At 38.6% G+C, this 24146-nt stretch overlaps 1 protein-coding gene across 25 annotated transcripts in view; it reads left to right on the top strand.

Moving 5' to 3' along the window:
- The window catches only part of LOC576912 (CUGBP Elav-like family member 1), a 72780-nt gene that overhangs the window by 14718 nt on the left and 33916 nt on the right, over positions 1-24146 (top strand). For 18 of the 25 annotated variants that reach the window (XM_030988375.1, XM_030988378.1, XM_030988372.1 and 15 more), the window contains 4 exons: positions 20361-20412; positions 20955-20987; positions 22748-22897; positions 24019-24098. In XM_030988375.1, the coding sequence (XP_030844235.1) occupies positions 20361-20412; positions 20955-20987; positions 22748-22897; positions 24019-24098 (315 nt within the window). The remainder of the gene's footprint in view (positions 1-20360; positions 20413-20954; positions 20988-22747; positions 22898-24018; positions 24099-24146) is intronic. The other 7 variants (XM_030988377.1, XM_030988376.1, XM_030988379.1 and 4 more) reach the window with 7 other exon arrangements.

Below are 24146 nucleotides of genomic sequence, written 5' to 3' on the forward strand. Positions count from 1 at the left end.
AAAGCAGGCTTATCAACAGAAATTAGAATGATTTTGTATCTATGATATTTCAAAATATCAATTGCTGATTAGCACACATTTTGGGGGCTGTTTTTAACAGTGAAATATTTGTGACAGGATGTGATGTATATAAACAGTAACCTTGAAAGAAGATTGGAATACATATTTCAGCAGTTTTCAATAACAGTCTATGAACCAAACAAAGTGAAGTGATGCGTAGAATATCATAGATTTGAGTCCAAGCTCCCCATTCTTCATTTTGCTGGTAGTTCGATTGTAAAGTCACAGAGTTTGCATGATTATTCGCTTGCTGATCTGCTCAATTTTTGTTTGTACTCCTGGGACGTGAACCTGGAAATGAGCTGTTGAAAGGTTAGAATCGGAAGCAATTTGTGCTCTCTCTCTCTCTCTCTCTACCCCCTTCTCTCTCTCTCTCTCTCTACCCCCTTCTCTCTCTCTCTCTCTCTCTTTCTCTCTCACACTCTACCCCCTCTCCACCCCCCTCTCTCTACCCCCCACTCCCCCCTCTCTCTACCCCCCACTCCCCCCCCTCTCTCTCTCTCTCTCTCTCTCTCTCTCCCCCACCCACCCACCCACCCACCATCCCCTCTTTCTCTCTGGTCTTCCCTTGCATACGGGGGAAACATTGATAGAGAGGGCCACTTGAATATTAAGTGCTGGGACAAAGTATTTCTGTAACAAGAGTTTAGTGAAGATGTACTTAGAGGTGGAAAGGTTGCTTTAAAAATAACTGTCCAATCTGAGTAGTTAAAACCTGTATTGGTTATATCTGAAATCTATCACATTGTAAAGATTATTTGTGGTTATAGGAGCTGCAATTCTTATGATTCTTCAGAGAGGACAAGGTTTTTTTAAGATGATTGGTCCAATTTCCTGAACTCAAGTCTTGTATGATTGTAGTCATTGGTTGGAATTAGTAGATGACATCTATCTTAAACGACAGCCTTCAACATTCAACTTTAATTTATACTATGGTATAAACTTGAAGATTTGTTTTAAAGTTAAACTATGGTTTAAACCTCTTAGCATAGTGTGTCCATAGCCTTTGGTCAAATGAATCAGCACTTAAAGACACTTATTTTAGTCCACTTCAGATATTAACAACATGGTTTGGATCTTGATAAAGCTTGGTTTAGACCATTGTATATGCCTCCTTTGTGAACGTAGGCCATTAAGATTAATCTTGTGAATGTGAACATGTCCTGTCTAGCTTGTTGAGCAGGTCAAGTAGATTGTAAGTGTAGTGTTGTGACGTTTGATGGAGAGGGCCCTAGTGAGGAATCATGTAAGATGGTTATCAAGGAAATTCATCACTTCCTTGGAAGTCTGAGACCTGTCTAGGTCCGCCCCTCTCGGGAGGTGACCTAGGCCTGGGACCTTCCCCCTCACAACATCCTGGAATCTAGGTGACTAAGCACTTCTTGCTCCATCTATCGCTTGATCCCCTTCAGCCAAGAACAGAGTTCATTCTTCCAGGTTCCTTAATTTATTTCATGTTTATTTGTAATGAACTCGCTCTAAGAATTCATGAAATGTTAGTTCATTTAAATGAGCAGAATAATATGAGAGTAAATAGTGGTGCAGAATAACAGATATTAATGAATAATATTATATTTGCAATGTGACGGAAAACAAGTCATAAAATTGCCCATTAGACAAAATTGCACTGTTGAAGGTGGATTGCATTCTGCAGTCTCTCACTAATAGTGATTATACTAATATACTTCCCTCTCATTCTCAATGATCCATTCATCTGCAGTGTGTTTATCTGCTGGGAAGCAGAAGGGTGTTAACTGCATATCTAAGGTGTTAACTATCCAAGGTGTTAAGAGTTAACACCCTTCTGGCTCTCTAGAGATGAGTTAATTTCACCCGGTCTTGTTCATAGTTAAAAGTGTAAAATGCAATTAGAGCAGTAACAGGGCTTAATCCTCAGCACATGTGACCTTTTCATTATTTAATATCAGCGGTATAAAGACCTTCTCATTAACCCATCGTCTATTCTGAGGAACAAGAAATGCACCTGCTGTGTCTAACATGCCTTTTCATAGAGAAGCCGTATGTATGATATATAGTCTGGTTCAAGGACAATTAAATATTTATATTTAATAAACGCAAGTCTATTTTTGTCTTTTAATCTTATACAGAGATAGCACAACGCTTCTCTTTAGATTTTTATTTCTTCGCAGTTCCATCAACCCAATTGAATAATAGATTTCTCTTTATGGTTTTGCACGGGCTTTAAGAAATGCTGATACAATGATAAATCTTGAGAGCCTTGATGTGAGGCCATTTGATGGAGCATAAATCTGACTGCTGTGAAGTGAACTGTGCCAAAACTTTTTCACATGCTGGGTTAAGGTCAAAGGTCAAAGGGTCAGTTGTGGTATTGCATTTGAACCCGACTTCGCTGTGACATTTATTGAACTCATGTCAGACAACAGATAAATATAGTTTGGGACAACAGGAATTCATGCTGAGTATCGGGTCTTCGGTTGAATATTTTCAGAGTCAAATTCTACTTTTCTCCTTTCTGTGTTAAAGATAGGTCTGTGGGAGCAGTGAGTGAAACAGCTATGGAAAGCTTGAAAAGAGCTGTAAAAAAAACCTCCCTTATGATAGGTAAAAATTGATGGAAAGTAAATTAACGTTTAGTCTATCAAATCCAAATAGAGCCCCTGTTGAAGGGGAATTACAGCAAAAGCTCCACAGGGTCCATTTACTTTGTATGAAAAAGAGACTTCTGAGCATGTATTAGGAGTTTCTCAGTTACTAATGGTCAGTATGTTTGTAGCTTATGAATTATAAAAGATATTGTAAACAAATCTTTGGAGGAAGTTTACCAACATGCACCCGGATTATTGCTTAATTTGTGTTTAAAATATAATATCTCTTCTTCTGTTAGTGTTACTTTTATCTCAATGTCTATTCATCCATTACAGGATTGAACTTATTAAACGTAGTAGGTTTGCAAGAGAGTAACGTTGAGTGACATACATGTATTTAGATAATCAACGTCTATTAGTGCCTTAGTTGGAACTAGGTTGCTAATAATACAATTCATAACAAATAAATCAACCATTACACTGTACAGGGTGTTCCATCAAAAAAATTGTCCAATAGGTTATGATGCAATGTCGTGGCAATGTGGAAGTAATATTTGAGGATTCAGACAGTCCTAATAGTGCTACCAGTCGTTCTTGTTTAACTTACACCATAGGGACTATACATCAAACCAGACCAGCGACATATTCATCGAGTTATAGGGTATTACTTTTTTTCAACAGTTCTAAATTGTTACCAGTCAATTGCATGCATTTATAAAGCATTGCACATATTAAAACATTTTATTTTTTGTTACGATTTCTTTTTTGCACTTCATTACTCATTGAGTATTAGGGAGCGCATGTGAGACTCTTTTTATGAGGTACCCTGTACCACTAGTCCATGTCCTGACCTAACATCATCACTTATTGTTAATCCTCCTCATGTGCCTTCAACCTTTATGAGACAAGTCTCTTATCTCCTAAGATATCTCAATAAATATACCTTTGGTATGTGCTTTACATGGCTCCATCTCTTTTAATTGGATAGACCCCTAATGCCCCATTAAGTTTGACCCTAAATCTGACCCCTCTCCGAGTGAATAACATGAAGCCTTTACGCCGGCTTGTTAAACATTCGTTTCTTCCATGATACAAATTTGCTTGCTGGGGCTGACAGTAAGTCTCCAGCTCTGCCTAATTGCATTTTCGAAAAGTGCAAATTCCTTTCCGGGATCTTTTGTCGGTTGGATGCGTTCCGACTCCAATTTCTTCTTTCATCTTGTCTGTGGGTCTCATCCCAGATTCTCAGGTCTTATCATCTCCTGGAATTCACCCGCATCTCAGATGCGAACCTGGTATCTAGGTCTATATCTATCCTCTTTCCTCCTCCTCCTCCTCCTCCTCCTCCTCCTCCTCATCCTTCTCCTCCTCATCCTTCTCCTCCTCCTCCTCCTCATCCTCCTCCTCCTCCTCCTCCTCCTCCTCCTCCTCCTCCTCCTCCTCCTCCTCCTCCTCCTCCTCCTCCTCCTATCTTTGACATTGGTTTGTAGACACAAACTATTGAGTTGCTGTGCGTGTCAAAGTGTCTGAGCTTTGAGACTATGTAGACTGTACGGTCTACTGCACCCCATAGGCTCTGTACTTTAGTTGCTCCTGACATAGCCAGAGACAGACAGAGCTAGGGTCAGCTCAAGGTGTTATGGAATTGAGTGTGGTATTAAAGTCTGTGCTTGCACTACTCTTCAATGTAGGTATGGTGACTGGGAGATTGGAGAGTGGAGGATGGATAAAGAGAAATACAGGGGCGAATCTGGGAGAGGTAAGGGGAGGTGTGAGATGGAGGGGTAAGGGGAGCTGTGAAGGGGGAAGGGAAAGGAAGAGGGGTAAGAGGAGGGGAAATGGGGATGGTAGTGATACGTGGGAGGGGTAAGGGTAAGAGGAAGGAGAAAAGAAGGGAGAAGAGAGGATAGTGGAAGAAGAGATGTCAGGTATGAGGAAGAAAGGGAAATGAGCAGGAAACAAGTATGTGAGGGGGCAGATATAAGAAGAGGAGAGGGCAAAGTATTGGACAGGAGGTCGGGGATCTTTAAAAAACTAGTAAGGAGATAGAATTAAAGATAAATGAAGTTGTGTATTAACTTCAATAAGAAAATAGTGTTTTAGCTTGCAAGACTTGTAATATGCCACTTCAACATTTCTCACCGTTTCCATTCCTCTCACAATTTTGCTGAACTTCTCGTATGACCCAAATAACTTCGTCAAATAATTTGATCCAAGTGAGAGAAATGATTAGAGGATTTCCTGTGCTTGGTTTATAATCTACTTGATTTGCTTGGAGAGCTTCTTGTGAATCTTGTTAGGTGTGTGGGGATAGATACGTGTGTGCTCATTAGATGATACAATACATCATATAGATATTATGATAGGTGTTCAAACAGGGAAAAAGATGAAGAGAGGAAGGGAGAAAGAGTGGAGAGGTGTTGAGGGGACGGATACAGTGACTAGACAGATATGCAGAGAGAAAGAATATGTTTAAAAACAGAAAGAGATGGGGAGAGAAATGTAGAGAGGAACGCAAAGATGGAGATATGGATGATGGGAGAGGGGGGGGGGAGGAAGAAAATTTGAGGAGAGAAAAGAAGGGCGTGAAGAAGAATGATAGGAACGAGAGAGAAAGGATCAAGGAAATGAACAGATTAGAGGAGAAAGAGAGAGAGATAGAATGGGTGGGGGGGGGGGGGGGTGTCAGGCGATGAGACGATATTGAGAACATGATACCAGTTTGCACCTGTGCACACCTTTTCTCTAATTCAATTCTATCAATCAAAGAAGATCTAGTATCATCCAAGTCATCCGTCAAGAAATCTGGAAGAGATGTAAAACTGTCTTGTTTGGAGCCAAAAGGGAGTTAAGTCATATAATTTACCACAGAGTTAATGCCCTCCTAGCTAGGAATAAGCAAACATCTTCTTATTTCTCAACTTAGTCCTATTCAGTTGGTAATTTGCACCAATATTTTTATATCATTCTTCCTTTACAAAGGAGGATTAATCAAATACTGATCTCTGCATAACCAAGCACATTTAGCTCAAATATGGTGAACCCTCCCCTGCTCCCCCCCCCCCCCCCCCCCCCCCTCCCCACAAAAAAAAAAAAAAAATCTTAAAAAACTGTGGCCAATGCCTTTCTTGCTCTGTGAGGAAGATATTTGAAGTCTCTGCACTGCCTGTGTGGTTACTACCTATCACAACTATTCAGTTTAGCAGAGCGCTGAGAGATCCAATATCTTACTATACCTTTGGGAGTCCCTGCAGTAGCATGAAGAAAGCCCTTGGTTATTGTATGGTGTGTGAGAGGTCAAGTTGGGAGTCAGGGGTCAAGTCTTGGGGTCAACTCCTGTGAAGGGTCAGAAGCAAGAAGGATAATGAAGAGACCCCTTGAGACCTCCCATTTACTGTCCTGCTCAGTGAACAATTAACATTTCAGAGACTCAGGCCTTTGCTTGTGAATCCTGGCGCAACTGTATGCACTGTGCATTATCCACTGTGCCATGTTGTGTGGTTTTCCTTTTCCCTTTTCTGCAGAAGTAATTACAAGCCTGGATAAATTTTCATGTAGCTGAATTTTATATTTGCTTAACCTGTAATAACTGTTTGAATCATTGGTAAATAATAAATACAATCAAATCAATCATATCAATTCAATACAAAGAGTATTCATACAGTGACATGTAATGTTTCATGCCCTTTAGATACAGCATTGGAAACTGTTTATTCTTCAGTCATAAACTTGGCCGCTTTTGTATTTTTATGAATGGTTTATTGTAGTGAAGATATCCTTGTTTGTTTAGTTCGAGTGCTTGCATATTTTACAGTGTTGTAATATTAAGTGGTGAATAAATATTTACTTGATATTTTGTGGAGAGGAAGGTTTTTTCTCCTCTGATCTGAAATCATTCTATTTTAACTTTGATCTGATTTTTATATGAATCTTAGGATAGTTTCAAGTTTCAAGTTTAATGATCCACATTTTACAAAAATATAAACATACATATAAAATAACAAATTAAACATTACAATTGTAGTATAAATGAGCACATGTCAATGATTCTCAATTCATATAATAGATAAGTAGAATGTGAGGAACTTATTAAAAAGCAGGGCTTGTATAATATAGGTTCCTGGAAGAAAAAGTTCATCTGTTTGCTAGTCTTCTTTGTTTTCATTTTCCTTGTATTTCCTTGTATTTCCTTTTTAGTAGCAAAGAAATAGGGATATTTTGTTAGTATCTTGTCTTTCTTTTTCTGAGGATATACATGCTGTTTTTCCTGAAGCCTGTAATCTTATTATTTAGGCCAATATCTTCATACTTTCTAATTGAATTCAACATGATGAGAATATGAAGAAGAAGAATTGTTCTATTGTGGAGTGATTCATTCCTATCTTCAGGCATTGTTATTGAAGGGAGAATGAGAAGGATGTCATCTTCTCACACCTACTACCTTTAATATGATGATGAGCTCTCTCTCTCTCTCTCTCTCTCTCTCTTTGGTAAAGTATTCATGTGGATGTGAGCAGCTAGCTGGAGGGGTTTCATCATATGCTGCTACCCCTGAGGTTCTGGCTGACTTCTCTGTCAGAGATGCCCTCTTTTCTTGGGGGTATTCTGCTCTCTATATTCTTGTCTCCATGTCATAGCTATATTGTTAATCATATCTCTTTTCATATTCATATCTTATCCCTCCGTCTCCCTCAGTCAATTGCTATCCAACTCCGTCTCTGTCTTTCCCGTGCAATTCAGTTCATTTTTTTCTTCACATTTCTCATTTTGTCCTTTTATCTTATATTCATCTCTTCTCTTATATTCATCTCTTCTCTCTTCATATACTACTACAGCATTGATCTGTTTGCTTCTTATCGCCTTGTCTCCTTATCGCCTTGTCTCCTTAATATGTTTCGTCTCCTATTTCATATCCTCTTTCTTCCCCTCCTCCTCCCCCTCCCCTCTCCACTCTCTCCCTTCTCTCTCTCTCTCTCTCTCTCTCTCTGTTTCTCTCTCTTTCTCTCTTTTTCTCTCTCTTTCTTCCTCTCTTCTCTCTCTCTCTCTCTCTCTCTCTCTCTCTCTCTCTCTCTCTCTCTCTTCTCTCTCTTTCTCTCCCATTTCTCTTCTTCTCCCCCTTCTCTCCTTCCTCTCCCTTCCTCTCCTTCTCCTCCCCTCTCTCCCCCCCCCCCCCCCCCCCCCACTTCATCTCCACCACATCTCCACCATATGGTCTGGGGGTGAGAAAAGCTTCGCCTTGCCCACCGTGGCAGATCTAGCTCAGCTCCTTCATGAGAATGTGATCAAGCATAGACCAGCAGGGGTATCTTTCTCACAGGTCTGTCTTACACATGTAGGCGAGGCGAGGCGAGAAAAATACTGATTAGAAATGAGATATTATAATCACCATATTAAACCTGTATCACGTCATAGGTGTGTGCCTGCCTGCCTGGCTGAAGCACACCAGTCAAGTTTGGATATGAAAGGATAAAGAAATAGTGCAGGCAGGTTATAATTCACCTCTTAATCTTCCAAAAATGTGTTCAATTTGGATGTATTTAAAGAGAGGTCAAAATGTAAAATATGTGTATTCTAGTTTTTCTGCTGCCCCTGAAATGTTCCACAAATAAATTATTTAAAAAATATGCACATTGGGGGTACAGGATGTAACAATTGTACATATCATAAATGAGCTTGTAGCAAAAATGTGGAATTTCTATTTTAAAAAATTTGTAGTTTTGTGATAGAACACCAATTTCGTTAGAATTAAAATATATAGGTAAAGGAGAGACAGCACTTTGATTAAAAGAACAACATAGACATGCTGTGAAAGGGAGAATATGTATGATGTTAGTATAATGGAAAAGAGAAAACAAACAAAAAGACAGGTGTAGACATACACATGCAAATGAATCTATGGCTTGGATTATTGATCAAATTGAACATCGGTGCAAGTGAGCTAAGTCATGCAATGCTGTTGTTGAGTGGCTACCTGGAATAGCTATTACCTGTGTACATTTGAGAACTCTATGTACCGGTAAGTGACAAATGTAAAATATATTTCTGGAATTAGGGGTAGTGCGTTCAAAGCTTATTGCCGACTGTGTTAGCTCTCAAAGGACCATTATGATACCTGTATTGTCAATTCAATTCAATTCAGTTTTATTGTAAAAAAATAGACTAATGTCGTATATACAGTAAAATACAAGAAAACATGAAATTGGGTTTTAGATGTACATCGACATATAATAGTTCAATCATAAATGAAAACAAGAACCTGACTTCATGCATTAGAAATATAATGTTAAATAGCAAATATGATATTGTTTCAGTCATGCTCCAAAATCATACATAATCGAACTTATTCTATTTCTTCTGTTCACATTTTGCTGCAAATTACTGCATTTTCACGAACCTAGATTTGTAGTAGTATTGAGATGATTGATATGAAGAACTTGAAGAAGATGCTTCTTTATATTTTTAATCTGAAAAACTCATCAACCAGTAATGTTTAGGATGAATTGTCTATATCATGAAGGGGGTCATGTGACAGTGTCTGGAGAATTGGAAAGGTAAATACCCGTGTAATATTTCCTTGGATACTGAAGGTATCTTGGAAGGCGGGATAAATTGGTGGGAATTTGTGCGCAGGTTTCTTTACATGGATAGCATCCCGGTCTGCTGGTGAGTGGGATGGAGCTGGAATTAGTCCGGTTATTGGATTTCAGTCTAGATGCTCACACAAGTAATTAAGAGGCTTTATGAGTTCTGGGTTTGGATGAACTGGTCCGTCACCCATGGCAACGCACTCTTTTGAGACGATTTAACACCAGCTTGATGCCAGGAAATTGCTCCCAATTAACAGAAATAAATAGTCTACCTTTCAGCCAATAATGAGAGTCAGATTGGTCTAAAACAATTCACTTTCTTTTTTGCTTGGCTCTCAGTAGTCAATATCATCGGCACGCTCTGATTGACAGTTTATCAATTTTATATTCATTCATCTTTTTTTAAAGAAACTTTTTAGGCATTGATGAATAATTGGTCAAATACTTAGGTCCAGATGTGCGAACAAATTTCAAAAAAGGAGAGAAACTATGAAAATGGCCCCCATGGAAATCCCACCATTTTTCAGAGCAGATATACTGATTAAAAAAAAAATATGAGGTCCCCAATATTCCACTCTGTGCTAGGTTTCAATTTTTTTGCTTTAAAAGTCCTGGCAATTTAGACTGGATGAGAGGCTATGTGTATCACTCACCTGACTACCTGTGCTACCAAGCCTATCTAACTTCTGGATATTTTACTCGGCCATTTTCACTCTGATTAGCCCCAGGCTGAGTGCACTGCAGAGCTTAAAATAGGAAATTTCTCCCTCCCTCCCCCCTCCCGGCATGAGAACTTGCGCTTTAACCCTTTTGATAGAGGCCTTGTGGTCAAATGGTTTGAATGCTTGGCGTGAGATGCGAAAGTCATGGGTTCGAGCCTTGGTGCAACCACCAATTACCTTTGACAAGACATTAATCTACATTTGCCTCTCTCCGCCTGGGTGTTAAATGGATGCCAGTAGCAAAGAAATTGGTAGCCTTAAATGATATATTTGTAGCTATAGCTGGGGAAACATAGTATTGAATCTCTGTATATAGCTGTAGCTCAGGATATTGATTCTCATTAAGTGATCAAATATAGTTTTGACCAAAATCTGGTGATGAGTAGGAAACTCGGAAACCCCTTTGAATCTTGCCAGAGAATCTCCTCTTTCCATCATGGCGGAGAGACATGCATGACATCACAGACCAGGGGGTTGTTTCACAAAGATCCTAAGTTGAAATTCTCTCTAAGTTGGACTTAACCATTATGGAAAGCCGTCAGCATCTTTGAAAATATTTTGTAAAAGGTTTTAAAAGGCATAAAATGTTGATTCAAATCATTCATATTTTCTATTATCATTGGAGATTTCATGTTCTTGATGTGGAATTTATGAAAAGTCTAAAATACTTGAATTCTTGCTTTTGAATATATTTTATTTTAATGCTACAAATGGCTCTCCATATTTTTCAAGTCCAACTTAAAGTTAAGTTTGATTTAGAATCTTTGTGAAACACCCCCCATGGATGAGAGATGGAGAGTGGACGGAACAGAGATGGAAATGAATAGAGCTCTCAGACAAATAACCAGAGCGGATGCTATGGAAGATGTTGTTTCCCTTACTGGTCCAAATGAAACATTTCCTCGGAGGCAATCATTAATTTGGCATTCACATGGGGAGGGGTTTCAGAGAGGCGCTCATTTCTTCGAAGACTCCTCCGATTGTCCTCTTAACGATTCATGCACGATGAGACAGCCAGGCATTGCTATTCATTTCAGGTTGAATAAAATACATTTCCTCTGAGCAAAGGGCACTGAATTCAAGTCCCTCATTAAGGTCATGAACTATAGTTTCTCATTGATCGATATAAAAGAAGTGACGGATTAGACGGATGAGCTTTGAAACCGATAAGACCAAGAATAGAAAGTAGTCATTTTAGTAAAATATTTCCTCTTGAGCACACAAGATTCAGAGATTTTTATGGAACATGTTTTGTAGTTATTACTTTTGGACTTTCTTCAGGAATGTTCAAAGTGTAATCATTGCTAAAACAATGCCTTTTAATTTTTTCAAAACCTCGGTTAGATTTTTTCTTTCTTTCTTAAGAGCTTATATCAAAGTGGTCTGCCCCTCTCATGTTTCCCACATGCATTTTTTTCAGAGAGATAAACTTGTCAAATTAACTTCTGTGGATCATCTTACATCTATAACAGTTTGAAAATTGGGATATGATGTGGTTTTTTTTAAGCAGAATATTATTTAAAGAATCAAAATTGCATTCATTCGTAAGATTTTGCGATAGATAATGCCTCAGCGTACTTTCCCCCTTTTCCTCTCAGTTGAAGATAGATTGCCAAAAACCTGTCAATGACGCAAATAAGCGAGATAAATAATTCACTTGCATCTGTCATCCTCTTCTACATTTCTAATCCTTTGTCAAACCTGTCTGTGTTATAAATGCTGCATAAGACTGATGACCCTCCACATGAATCGCAGTGTGTGGGACCACACAAGGTTTTTGTGTGGATAAGTGTATGTGTGCTTGTTTAGATGAATGACAGAATGCCATACATACATGTTAATATAAAGGACTTCATAGACAGATTGGTGTCAAATTATCCTAATTTTGCTCGTGTTAAGGCATGACGGAATGTGAAGAATGAAGTGCAGTCTTTCATGTGCAAACACGCACAGTATTGAGAGGACTGGTAGATAACAAGTTCACATTCACACTTTGAAGGCATTTGTGAGTGATTAAATGCTAAGAATGGAGTACTGTGTACAGTCTCTTCTGAGTGCAAACACACCCATTATGAAGAAGACTTGTAAATAATGAGTTCACATCCGCATGAGATGGCTAGGATCATGCACACTGTGTGTATGAAACGTGTCTGTAGTCCCTTGTGTAGAGAATTGATGGTGGTTTACACTGGTAGGGTTGATGAGCAATGGGGCATGGTTCAGTGAGTGAGAATTTCATTTAGTGATTGGAAAACCTTTTCTTCTGGATTTATCGTTACTCTGAAACTTGATGTAATGGCACGGTATTAGCTGAAATTGTAATTTTAATATAAAGATCTCTCTCTACCTCAGCAAAGGTTACTGGTAATGATTGGAACAACAATACAGTGTGTCTGTACCCATAATTCTATGGATTTTCTTTTAATTAATCCCTGATGATGACTTTGCAAGAGTATACAAACCAATGCAGAAGCTTAACTACAAACCATTATTACAGGTACTCTTGGCCAGGAGATGAACTCTCAAGTACATCACTTCTTTCTTTTTTTCTGTCCAAATCCTCCAACTCACCAGTCCATCCAGCTCCTCCGCTCAATGAACGCTGCCTGTTTCTTTACTTGTTTTGTGTTTGAGATCGATGAGAGGAGAAACCTCACCTCACCATGTGCCTCACTATTTGTCCTTTAGTCCCATGTATAGGCAGATGACGTCGGCTGTCTGAATTATTAGCAGGTCTATTCCCAGCATTGATACACTGCTCTATTATTCATCTACCTGGTTGCACCTGCCCTCTGCCTTTCAGCCTTGTTCATATATGACATGGTCAACCATTACACAAAATAATGTGTGAACAGCAGAACAAGATGTTATGACGATTTGCGCGCTTCTTACTTCTTATCATATCACACACAGACAAGTGAGAATGCTTTGTGGCCCTTGTTACATAAAGCTAAGTTTTTACCCCCTATTTTCAAGTACTTACAGAGTATTATTTTTCTGTGGCAGTATCCTTGTATTTTTTTTTTTGAGATGGTATACAGAGCTCTTATTGTCTGTAATTATATGCAAAATAGTTTTCATTTGGAAATGGCTGTATCTTCTGAGGTGGTTTACAGCTTCTTGTCTGAACAAGGCTGTATGGAGTGTAGGACAATATTTAACCCTGCAGATGCCGTGCTGCAATGATTTCATACCTCTCTCTACATTATAACAAAAACTGAGACAAAGTTGAGAAGACTCATGAGGCATATTTAGGGTTAATATTCATTTTCTCCAAGGCGGAAGTCTATGAAAGTAACACATACTGTACCTGAGGGATGTTGTACCTCAGTGGTGGTACATGTATGAAAGTTAAAGACTTTACATAAAATATTGCTTTAAGTAATTTAATCATCATTTTCTACTGTGAAATGCTCCTTTTCCTTCTTCGTGCATACATCATGAATATTTTGAAGTGGAACTTATCCTTCTATCTGCAGTCATGCTATCACATTACATTACAGCCTTGATGAAAAGCAGCTTCTAGATGAAGGCAGGATTTTATTTTGATTGAATGAATACAATATGATACAATACAATAACACCCATGGCAGACTACATTCCCCTTTTTCTATTTAATGTCAAAATCATTTTCTCTTTTAATTCTCCTTACCGTCATAATAAAACAAATTCAGGGAAAATAAATTGATGAATTCTTAGTCATTTGATGTGAATGATATCAACAACGAACATGTATTCCATACAGAAAGATATGTCTAGATTACATAGAGTTAGATCCTTGGAACAAGTCAACGTTTTTGGACATTTTGGTGTCCAATACGTTACCAAATATGATTGAATTGTGATCATAACAAAATTATTTTAATTTTTAAAGCTATCATTTTACTTGATATTAAGTCTGATGTAAGCTCAAGTAAGACTCCTAACTAACACTGATCTGATACTGAAATCTTTCAGTAGCCAGTAACGTATGGGATAAAATTGCTTGGACTCACCCACCCACCCACTTTAAATCATATTAGTGCAGATCAATACGTTGATTCTACAAGGGCACTAGATGTATATTTACTTGCATGCTAAACCAACCCATCCCTGCCTTCATCTAAGAGTGCATATAGCCAAGAGGGGCTAACAATTCCACCTGTTCGGAGCCAGAGGGGCGTTAACTCCATGCATTGATATGAGTTAACACCGTTCTAGCTCCGAACCGATCATTTCAGGATGAGGATGGTCGACGCCCAGCACGCCGGCCACCACCACGAGATGGCTGGCTGGCTGGCGTGTGTGCGGAGTGGGTCCCCCTAGCTATATGTGTGTTTTTTCAAGTAATTGAATTATTAGACGCAAGGGCGCGATGGGGTCAGTTTAGTCAAGACTGAGAGAGCCAGGAGTTGATAGGCAATACCTAGAAAAGTAGTCTCACCATTAAACATACCCTTGGCAAAATGGAATTCTGATGATATGACCATACATATTTTAGAAGAAACAACACTCAGAGATATTCACTGTTTTGAAAGCAAATGGACCTTTTAGAACAGGAATCCAAGAACAGATTGTTGTAAATAAAGGAATATAAATATGATACCTTTTTATTTATATAGAATAAACCATGGCATGAAATTTGCCTGGTTGCATATTTCTACAAGTATTATCATAAGCACTTCATACAAGTGCATTTAAATGTTACATGCAAGGGTACCAGGAGAATTATGGAGTGTGTATTCACTGTTTGTATGAGAAATATATGGCAAAGTGAAGTACAGCGTACATTACAGAAAAAATGAGCATTGAAATTAACAAATTAATGAAGAGGTTGCATAGAGACTTTTATTGTGTAAGTGGTCTTTTATACTTTTCATTTGTTTTCCTGTTTTACAATTCCAGATTAAATATTTATTTTGTTTAAAGAAGATATGTTTACAAAAAAAAATAACTGTTAACAACAACCAAATTAGGTGAAATGTTGATGGATTACATAATTTTAGAGTACTGATTTATAATTGACTGTATATTAACTGCATTGTGATCATAAAGATTACAATAAAAGCTCAGAACAAATGGTAGGATTTCTAATATTTCATTCAATGTAAGGAAAGAGTGGCATTGCCCATGAATTAATTTAATGCGAAAGCAATAGAAATGGTATAGAAATGGTATAGATTGATGAAGAGGTGTGTTATCTTTGGAAGTCATCAGATCCGATTGCCTCGGGCTAAGGTCTGGAGAGCAAGACTTGATCCAGGCCATGTTGTGGGGGTATCTCTATCACAAGCATCCATAATTCATGCTGGGTTTATAGCCGGCATCTTTTAGAAACCCCTTGCTCAAGTGATCGCAATCTACACTGATTTACAAATCTGATTCTTGCTCTGAATTTCAAATCGCCAAGGTTTTAGCTTTGTTCACACTTGACAATGTTTGACCGCCTCAAAAAACCAATGCGACGAAATAAAGACCATTTCTTGTGCAAACGTATGCCAAGTGTTCGGTAAAGGGTAGCTGTGCACAACATAGAAACCTACATGCACTCACTCCTCTTTTTGTTTAAAGAAGCGAACAGTGCTTGCGTCTTTTTTATTTGGCGCAGCGATTCTCGGGCCGGTTGCTGTGTCGTGTGAAAGAGGTTTTAGTCTGAATTTTACATGGCCAGGGTTTAGTGCTTCTAGGTTGAATTCATCAACACGATGCTGTCGTCTCAGAGTCAGAAGGCTGTTAATTGATATCATCTTAACACAGGATGAAGCTCCTTCTGCCTCTCAAGTGTTATCTTACTTGCTATCTCTTTCCCTGCTTAGGATGCGAAGATGGGCCCGGGCGATTAGATTTTTCCCGCTTGTTTACAGACCTTTAAACCCCTTGATTTCTAATTTGTGAGTGATTTATCTGGTCTTTGGATGAAAGTCAGTCGGGGTAGCAGATATCGTGAAGGTTACAGAGTTTAAGCTGTTTGTCTAATCTCAGATCTGTTTAAGTCTTTGGGAACCAGGGGGACATTTGAGGTTGAATGTGAATTATTCTCAGTATGGTCAATGTGAACTTGTATAGCATTGTGAGGCTTAAGAAGGTGAAGTTGTTCATTGCAACCTCATGGCAACAAGACCTGACAGTTTTGCAGTGGGAGATGGGAGAGAGAGAGAGAGAGAGAGAGAGAGAGAGAGAGAGAGAGAGAGGAAGAGGGAAAGAGAGAGAGAGAAGGAGGAAGAGGGAGAGAGAGACAGAGAAGGGGAGGAAGAGGGAGAGAAGGGGAGGAAGAGGGAGAGAAGGGGAGAGAGTGGGAGAGGGAGAGGAAAAGAGAGCCAGATTTCAAGTATTGTAGAAGTGACTATGTTCATATCTACCAAAGATCCAGGGAAAAAAATACTTTAAAAGTTTGGGGGGCTACTTTTCAAGCTTGCTTGCATAAAAATAACACTCTTTGTTTTGTTTTGCAACTCTGTGCAATTTTTTTTTTTTTGGGGGGGGGCTCTTTTATGCCTTTCGGGGGCTCTATTTGGCATTTTGAGGGCTAATTCGCCCTGAGCCCCCATGTATTTTTTTCCCTGCAAAGATCTCATGACTTCATACTTCACAATTTCTTATTTTACCCTCGTCTCTGCTATATGGTCTCCAGTATGAAAGGTTAAGCCAGTAATGTTATAGAATCGGAGGTGGGGGGGGGGGGGGTGTTTCATAAAGAGTTTGTAAAGTTACGCATGACTTTAGGAACGACTTGTATATGAAGTGCCAGAGAGGATGCCCAAAGTTTTTTCTGATATTTCCAATAACCTCAATTAAATTATGGTAAAAAATATACTTTGCATTAATAATGTTTGTTATAATAAGAATGTTAATCTACATCTGCACAGTTCAACTTAATAAATAATAATCAAGAATGATTGAGCATCCCATTTGGCTTTTCATATACAAGTCGTTCGAAAGTCATGCGTAACTCTACGAACAGCTTTATGAAACATCCCCCGGGTATGATGTTGAGAGTAAGAAGGCTGTAAAAACAAGTTAACATCCTTTTGGTAGACTTTCAGCTCGCCCTCCTTATTTTCAACCTTGTTCTGCCTCTCGCCTGCTACGCTTTCACTGACGTGCATATTTTTTTTCTCTTGCTCTTTTTTTAATATTATGATATATCATCTGCAGTGAGCCATGGATGTGTAGTTCTAAACAGATGACATTTAAGACTCTCATTTGGTATTCTAACCAACCACCATTGAGCTCAGGAATTGTTAGGGAATTCCCCTTCTTAACACTTTGATATCCCTCTTATGCACTTTTGATGCTGACTGTCTTTTTATTGCAACGACTACTCTTTCTATCTCTCTCCCCATTTTGCCTCTCACGAATGCCCCCTTGTTTTTATTGGTTATTATCCTTCTCTCTCTCTCTCTCTCTCTCTCTCTCCCTCTCTCTCTCTCCCTCTCTCTCTCTCTCTCTCTCTCCCTCCTCTCTCTCTCTCTCTCTCTCCCTCCTCTCTCTCTCCCTCTCCCTCCTTTCTCCCTTTCCCTCCTCTCTCTCTCTCCCTCTCTCCCCCTCTCTCCCCATCCCTCCCCATCCCTCTCCCTCCTCTCTCCCCTCTCTCCCCCTCTCTCCCCCTCTCCCATCTCTCCCCCTCTCTCCCCCTCTCTCCCCCTCTCTCCCCCTCTCTCCCCCTCTCTCCCCCTCTCTCCCCATCCCTCTCCCTTCCTCTCTCTCTATCCTGATTCTTCACTCCAGTCACAACCTAGTCACAACCCTCCTCTCCTCATCCTCCCTATCATCCTACCTCCCCTGTGTCTTGTAGATTCCATTAGCCTTGCTACAAGATACCTTGCCTTCCAAAAGCCCCCCCCCCCCCCTCCCCCAGACACACTTCCCCAAACACATACTCCCCGCGACTATCCGTGATAGCGATACTGTACACTCATCTAAATATAGACCCCTTGCTACTCTTTGCTACTCGCTCAATTTGCAGTATATTTTATTCTCATCCCGAGCAACCTTTATGAGTTCCCTTGCTTAGAGATGGAGTATGATGCGCTAAAAATAGAACCCCTCTTCCTGACGAGCTAAAAAAGGATTCTCTCTTCTGAGTTATAAATCTTTTTCTGACAGAAAATAATGACAAAAAGTGATCAGTGCAGCTTGGTTCAGAAAAGGCTGTGGAAATGAGGAGATATAAAAGAGTTCCGTCCCATTCAAAGTCCCATGATTAATGCAAAGATTTAATGCAAAAGTGTTAATCCATAAGGTAGTTTAAATCCTTTTACTTGAATTTTATGTTTTTCCTTTGTGTGAATCACAAGTGTTAACATTTTAAATGAACAGTAAATGTAAAGCTATGGATCAGAAGATAATATAATATGCTATATATCGTCCAAACAGTATTGTACACTCTTATGTTATGACTTTTATATTGAGATGACATTCTCTCAAATAGTTTCGAGATTATATCCTCTAAAACAATTCTAAGCCATAGGTTATCAAGTTACTAGCTTTTGAATCACATTATATGATTTTCTTTATATTTTCACCTCTGAGTGCAATATACCACTCCTAGCTCAATCTTAATTTCCCTGCATATTGGGAAAATAAATAAAAGATTGGTGTGCTAGAGAAGTTCAGGGCATTCCTCACTAATAACATCCCAATAAGATTACGAGGACTCCCCTTTCCGTCAACAATCGTATAAAAAATGCACGGCAGCGAGCCAGAGCGTTGCGAGTTTGGTCGGTTGGATCCTCCCCTCGTCATTCCAATCTGTAGCGGGCAAATACAGCCTGGCATGTAGAATCCCTCGTGAGTTGTGATGATACGCTACGATGCAATCAGGAAACATATCCCAAAACGTTCATCTAACTTAACCTCTATCTCGACTCCAGTAGACCCTCACCCTTACCTATATCTTCTTCTCTGTCAATCTATAATGATCTTGCACTTTCTCGCTTCCTCTATCTATGTCTCTAATCTCTCTCTTGCTCTTAATTTACTGTTCCTTATATTCTCATTTCTTTGCTTTTCCTCTGTATTAATATTTAATCCTATATCTAATTTTCTCACTATCTTCCCTATTCTATCGTATTTTACTCTCCTCTGTCTGTGTTCACATCTCTTATCTTTTTCTTCTCATTGCTAAGAATTCACTGATTTTCCTTTCCCCATTTTTCATCCCCTGCCCCCCCCCCCCCCCCTCCTCCTCACCCTCCTTCTCACCCTGCTCCTCATCCTGATCTCCATCCTGATCTCCATCTTGTCATAATTACATCACATACATGTACCAACCCAGCTCTCCAATCTTTTCCTCCTACCCTCCCATCCTATCTCTCCTTCTCTCCTTCTCTCCTTCTCTCATAACCCCTCCTTTTCCTACACCCTGCTCACCCTTGCCCCCCATCCTCTTCATCCTCTCCCCTCTCCCCTCATCCTCGCCCTCACTCTAAACTTCGCCCTTCGCCCTTACCCTCACCCCTCATCCTCTCTATCCTCTCCCCTCATCCTCTCCCCTCATCCTCGCCCCTCATCCTCGCCCCTCATCCTCGCCCCTCATCCTCGCCCTCACTCTAAACTTCGCCCTTCGCCCTTACCCTCACCCCTCATCCTCTTCATTCTCTCCTCTTCATCTTCATCTTCATCTTCTTCTTGTCTCTTCACAAACCAAACATCACTTCTCCCCCCCCCCCTCCTTTCTCTTCTCATCTTTCTTACCATCCTCCATCTCATCTCCATCTTCCCACCTGGTGAATCAAGAAGTGTGCGTGATCACACTGCGCTCAGTTGGGATACGAGAGGAGTGGAGGGATGCTACAGAGTATGATTGTTAACATTCCACACACTCCAGCACGAGGCACGTTGCCACCGATAAGACGGCACGCTTGCGATCACGCTTCTACCAGCGTGAGAACGCCTGACCCCCATTACCTAGAGAACATGTGTGTAATAACCAGGCATGTTTTATTAACCCGTGAGAATGAGTAGAAACATGGCGTGCGTGATGATGAAAGCTCATGACCATATTTGTGATGATGGTGTAGATTGGTTATGAATGATACTACCAGCCTTCTTCATAGGAAATTACGATGTACAGTATCGAACCGGAGGAAATATGATATGAGGTATGCTGTAGAGTGCAAAGATGATGCTTTTATTGTAAAGTGAAAATGACTGATTTTATCTTGTGAGTGAGGTCTTGTGAGGTATTGTGAGATCTTGAGATACTTAATTGGAAACAGTAGTCTGATTCAAAAGATATTTTTGTCTTTACTTTATGTGTGATGTGTATCAAAATAATCTACTGCAAAATTGCATTTTTGCTGCACAATTTCTTTGAATATTTAGATTCACTTGTTAAGTCTGTACAAAATATTTGTATTAATCTTATTTTCATTATTTTTCTCTCTCTCTCTCTCTCTCTCTCTCTCTCTCTCTCTCTCTCTCTCTCTCTTTTCCAATCACAGATGAGACATCCGATTCAGATGAAGCCAGCTGATTGTGAAGGTAGGCACGATGGTAAGTGGTGATGGGGCTAGATAGGATAGGAGCAACGTTCAAACAAAGCTACTTACAACGCTACTTAAAACGTTCCTAAACTGTCCACCATCTCCACTGCCCTGGGTTAGGCCCAGTTTAGACCATTTCAAGTAGTGTTCACACTAAAGTGTAAATTTAGTAACGTTTTGATAATAATGATGAGTAATAATAAATTTCTATAGCACATTACATGAAGACGCAAAATGAAGACCTAAAAGACCTAAAATGTGTACCATCTCCATTCAAAGCAATTTCATTAGGGGAGACCATGTGTAGAAGCGAAAGAAAACTAAAAGAAAAAGTTATGTTACCATGAAGTTTGATTGTGATGATAGTTAAATATCTAGTTGAATGAATGAATTTATAGTATATACCTCATTCACATATTCTAGTTCATTGATTGGTTAAAAGTGTATCACATGTTAAAAAATAAACACTATTTTGCCAAAAGTACCATTTACGTACCTCAACTAAATTACTATTTACGGCTAGCAAAAATTAACACAGTACTCATGTCGCAGGAAACGACAAGGCGACAGGATTCTCAGGAATGGGTAAGTTTGAATTCTTTGATTTGTACAGCAAAATCTTTTAACCAATCAATGAACAGTGAATATATAAATATAGTATATTAAACAAATATATACTGCCTTTATTTGACTCTTTTGGTTGAATAAAATTGAAATAATTTGGCTGTATGTTAAATTCTTATAGAAATCTTTGTTTTGTAGTTTTTGTTCTTTTTAACATACATATATGTGGGAAATTAATCAGTAAGTTTCCAGAATTGATGTCTCCAATTTTAAAGCACAGAATTACACATATTAATATCATCTATGAACTTTGAAATACATGATGCAGTACTGTCTCATATAGTTGGGCTGCCTGACTACTTTCAAAAAGAAAATAAGAATACAGTGAATACATAATGGTACAGTTTTATTTTGGAAAGTAGAATCTTAAGATGTTGCCAGTTTCACACAAAATGTTCTTTTGTGTGACAAGTAAATAAATTGTAACAAAAGAGCCAATTTCTTTGTTTCAACTAATAAGTGATATTGATATTGCTACTTCTTTACATTTTGAAAGACTTATATACAATTCTGAAATGGGAGAGAGGCATGTTCAGATGAGAGGAAACCTATATGAAACTCATACAGAAACATTTTTTGAAATTATTGTACAGCAAAAGCTGCGCACTTACTGTATAACAACATCCAACGAGCAACTGTCATATGTAGATACTAGTTTTGAAGAGATCAACTGACATGACTGCTGGGCACGTATCAGTCCACACGGTTATACGATTTCAAACGATTCAATGCTGAAACAAGAACAGAACCCAATGACGTTTTCACTGAAATGATGCTCAAACATGTATTGCTTTACAAAGTTTTATTGTACAATGTTCAGACTGGAAACAAATGATTTACATTTTTTTGTGTAGCTATACATTGAATGTGTGTAGTCTGAACAGGGGTTTGAAAAATGTTGAGAAATACATTTAAGGCTTACTCCGAGTCAGAATGTGACTACTACCGGGACATGCCTTCTGGTGGTTTCCGCGTCATGAAGATAAATATGGCGTAATCAGATATTAATTGTACGTCTAGACTTGAGTGTTTGCTTACAGGCATTCTGGTCCCAGCATGTTCAGAACCACTCCTCATAGTTACTAATCAATTTTAACTCATGATCAAAACTGGAAAAGGGCTGTCGGTTTCTTTATTTTGAGCTATATATATATTTTTTTAGAAATAATTTAGAAGTAATTTCAGTTTTCACATTCTCTAGACGTGATATATTCTGTAGAGCAATGGTCCATTCCAAGCATCACGTGATAACATTTCCAGAGAATTTTCAATTTGAATAAAGAAGATAATAGACATTTTAATAAAAATCTACAAATTTATGATATGATACATAAACAAGTATTTGGGTTTCCTATCGGCCATCCACGAAACTTTTCAAAATTTAAATTTGATATACAGTGTAGATAAGGTCATTTTTTTTGCGGTCATTCTATAAAAAGCTATGAAATTACATAAATTCCATGGATGGTTCATAAGAAATTAAAAAGGGAAAGTACCTCTTATGTTGTATCATTGATTTGTTCATTTTAATGAAAAAGTCTAAAATATTCTTTTTCATACTTTCTTTTTCATACTTGAAATTCTCTTGAAATGTGATTGTGTAGTAATGTTTTGAATTGTGTAAGTAAGGTCACTGGCTGACATGCAGTGGATTGTGCGTGTTCAATCTTGTATATGCTGTAGAACCCCCGATAGAGGGTGGGGATCATTCACATTCTCAGGTCTTAATTCCCTTGCAGTTGAAGAAAGGAAACTGTTTGTGGGTATGCTGTCAAAGAAATGTGACGAGAGCGACGTCAGAATAATGTTCTCAGCGTTTGGTTCCATCGAGGAATGTCACATACTACGAGATCAGATGGGAGGACACAAAGGTATGTATGCACAAATATATTAAAAGCTCCTCTAAAATGTTCGGAGCCCAAATTTGTCAAAAATTTGATGGCAAAATATCACTTAAATTGTTAAAGATAAGCTTGGGTTCTGGTAATGATAGAAAATATATTCTCACAGAATCCAACAAAACTTACACTGAATGTTCAAGATTACAAACAAATTGCATGCGCTTTTGGTAGAAAATGTATAGGGGTTGATTAATGAGCATAGAAAGAAAAGGAAATCAAGGAAAACCATGTGCAAATGAGAGTTGCGGTTTTTATTGAAGATGATTTCCAGCAAATTTTGTGACGTCGTTTTTATTTTACTTGTTCAAACAATCAATCTATTGCACGATTAACAATCCATAATGAATTATAGCCATGTTTTCTTAACATACAATGCCCATGTTAGAGCTCAAGATTTCCTTTAAGGATTGTTCAGATATGATGCAGCAAAACAAGGGCATTTTTTTTGTGATGATATAAAATGTAATATGCTTCATATTTCTGTATCTACTAACACAGAGCTTAGCAAATACGTGCAAGACCTTTTTTGCATGCAGTTGCCATTCCCTTTACACGTTACAAAAAAACACTGCCTGTTTTTTGGCGGCGGTTTACCACGGCATATCTGAACAAACCTTTAGTGGTAAGGCAGGTCACACCACAAGGTTAACGTATCCTGAGAGTGGTCAGACCTAAACGATTTTATCGCTTAGTTTCTATGAATCGAGTAAGAGCGAAGATTGACCATGTGTTATCTTCTGAACTGACGTCACATTGAAGAAGTAAATTTATTTCCGCTCCGATAACGTTGTTGAGATCTGTCCCCAGAAAATCGGTGGCGGAGTGATTCCAAGATGATAAAATCTTTGAGGAAAGTCATCAGTATGAAATGTTGTGAATTTTTATTTACTGCTAACAAATGAGGAGGGGCAGCTTCCCAGTTACATATTCTAGTTACATATGTTTAAAAATATTTTGAGAGCATTGTTGAAGAATGTCACCACAGAATGCAAGAAAATCAGGTGTGAATGATCTAATTTTTCAGTTGATATAACCAGACTTTAGTTCAGTTTATACTGACTTATCATTCTATATTTTCCTTTGATTTTCAGGATGTGCCTTTGTTACATATGCCACCAGACAGATGGCCCTTAATTGCATAAGATCTATGCACCAATCAAGGATAATGGATGTAAGTACCCCCCCCCCCCCCAAAAAAAAAAAAAAAAAAAAAAACTTT

Source organism: Strongylocentrotus purpuratus, unplaced genomic scaffold, assembly GCF_000002235.5.
Source record: "Strongylocentrotus purpuratus isolate Spur 01 unplaced genomic scaffold, Spur_5.0 spur5_scaffold_17, whole genome shotgun sequence".
In the NCBI taxonomy this organism is placed as follows: Eukaryota; Metazoa; Echinodermata; class Echinoidea; order Camarodonta; family Strongylocentrotidae; genus Strongylocentrotus; species Strongylocentrotus purpuratus.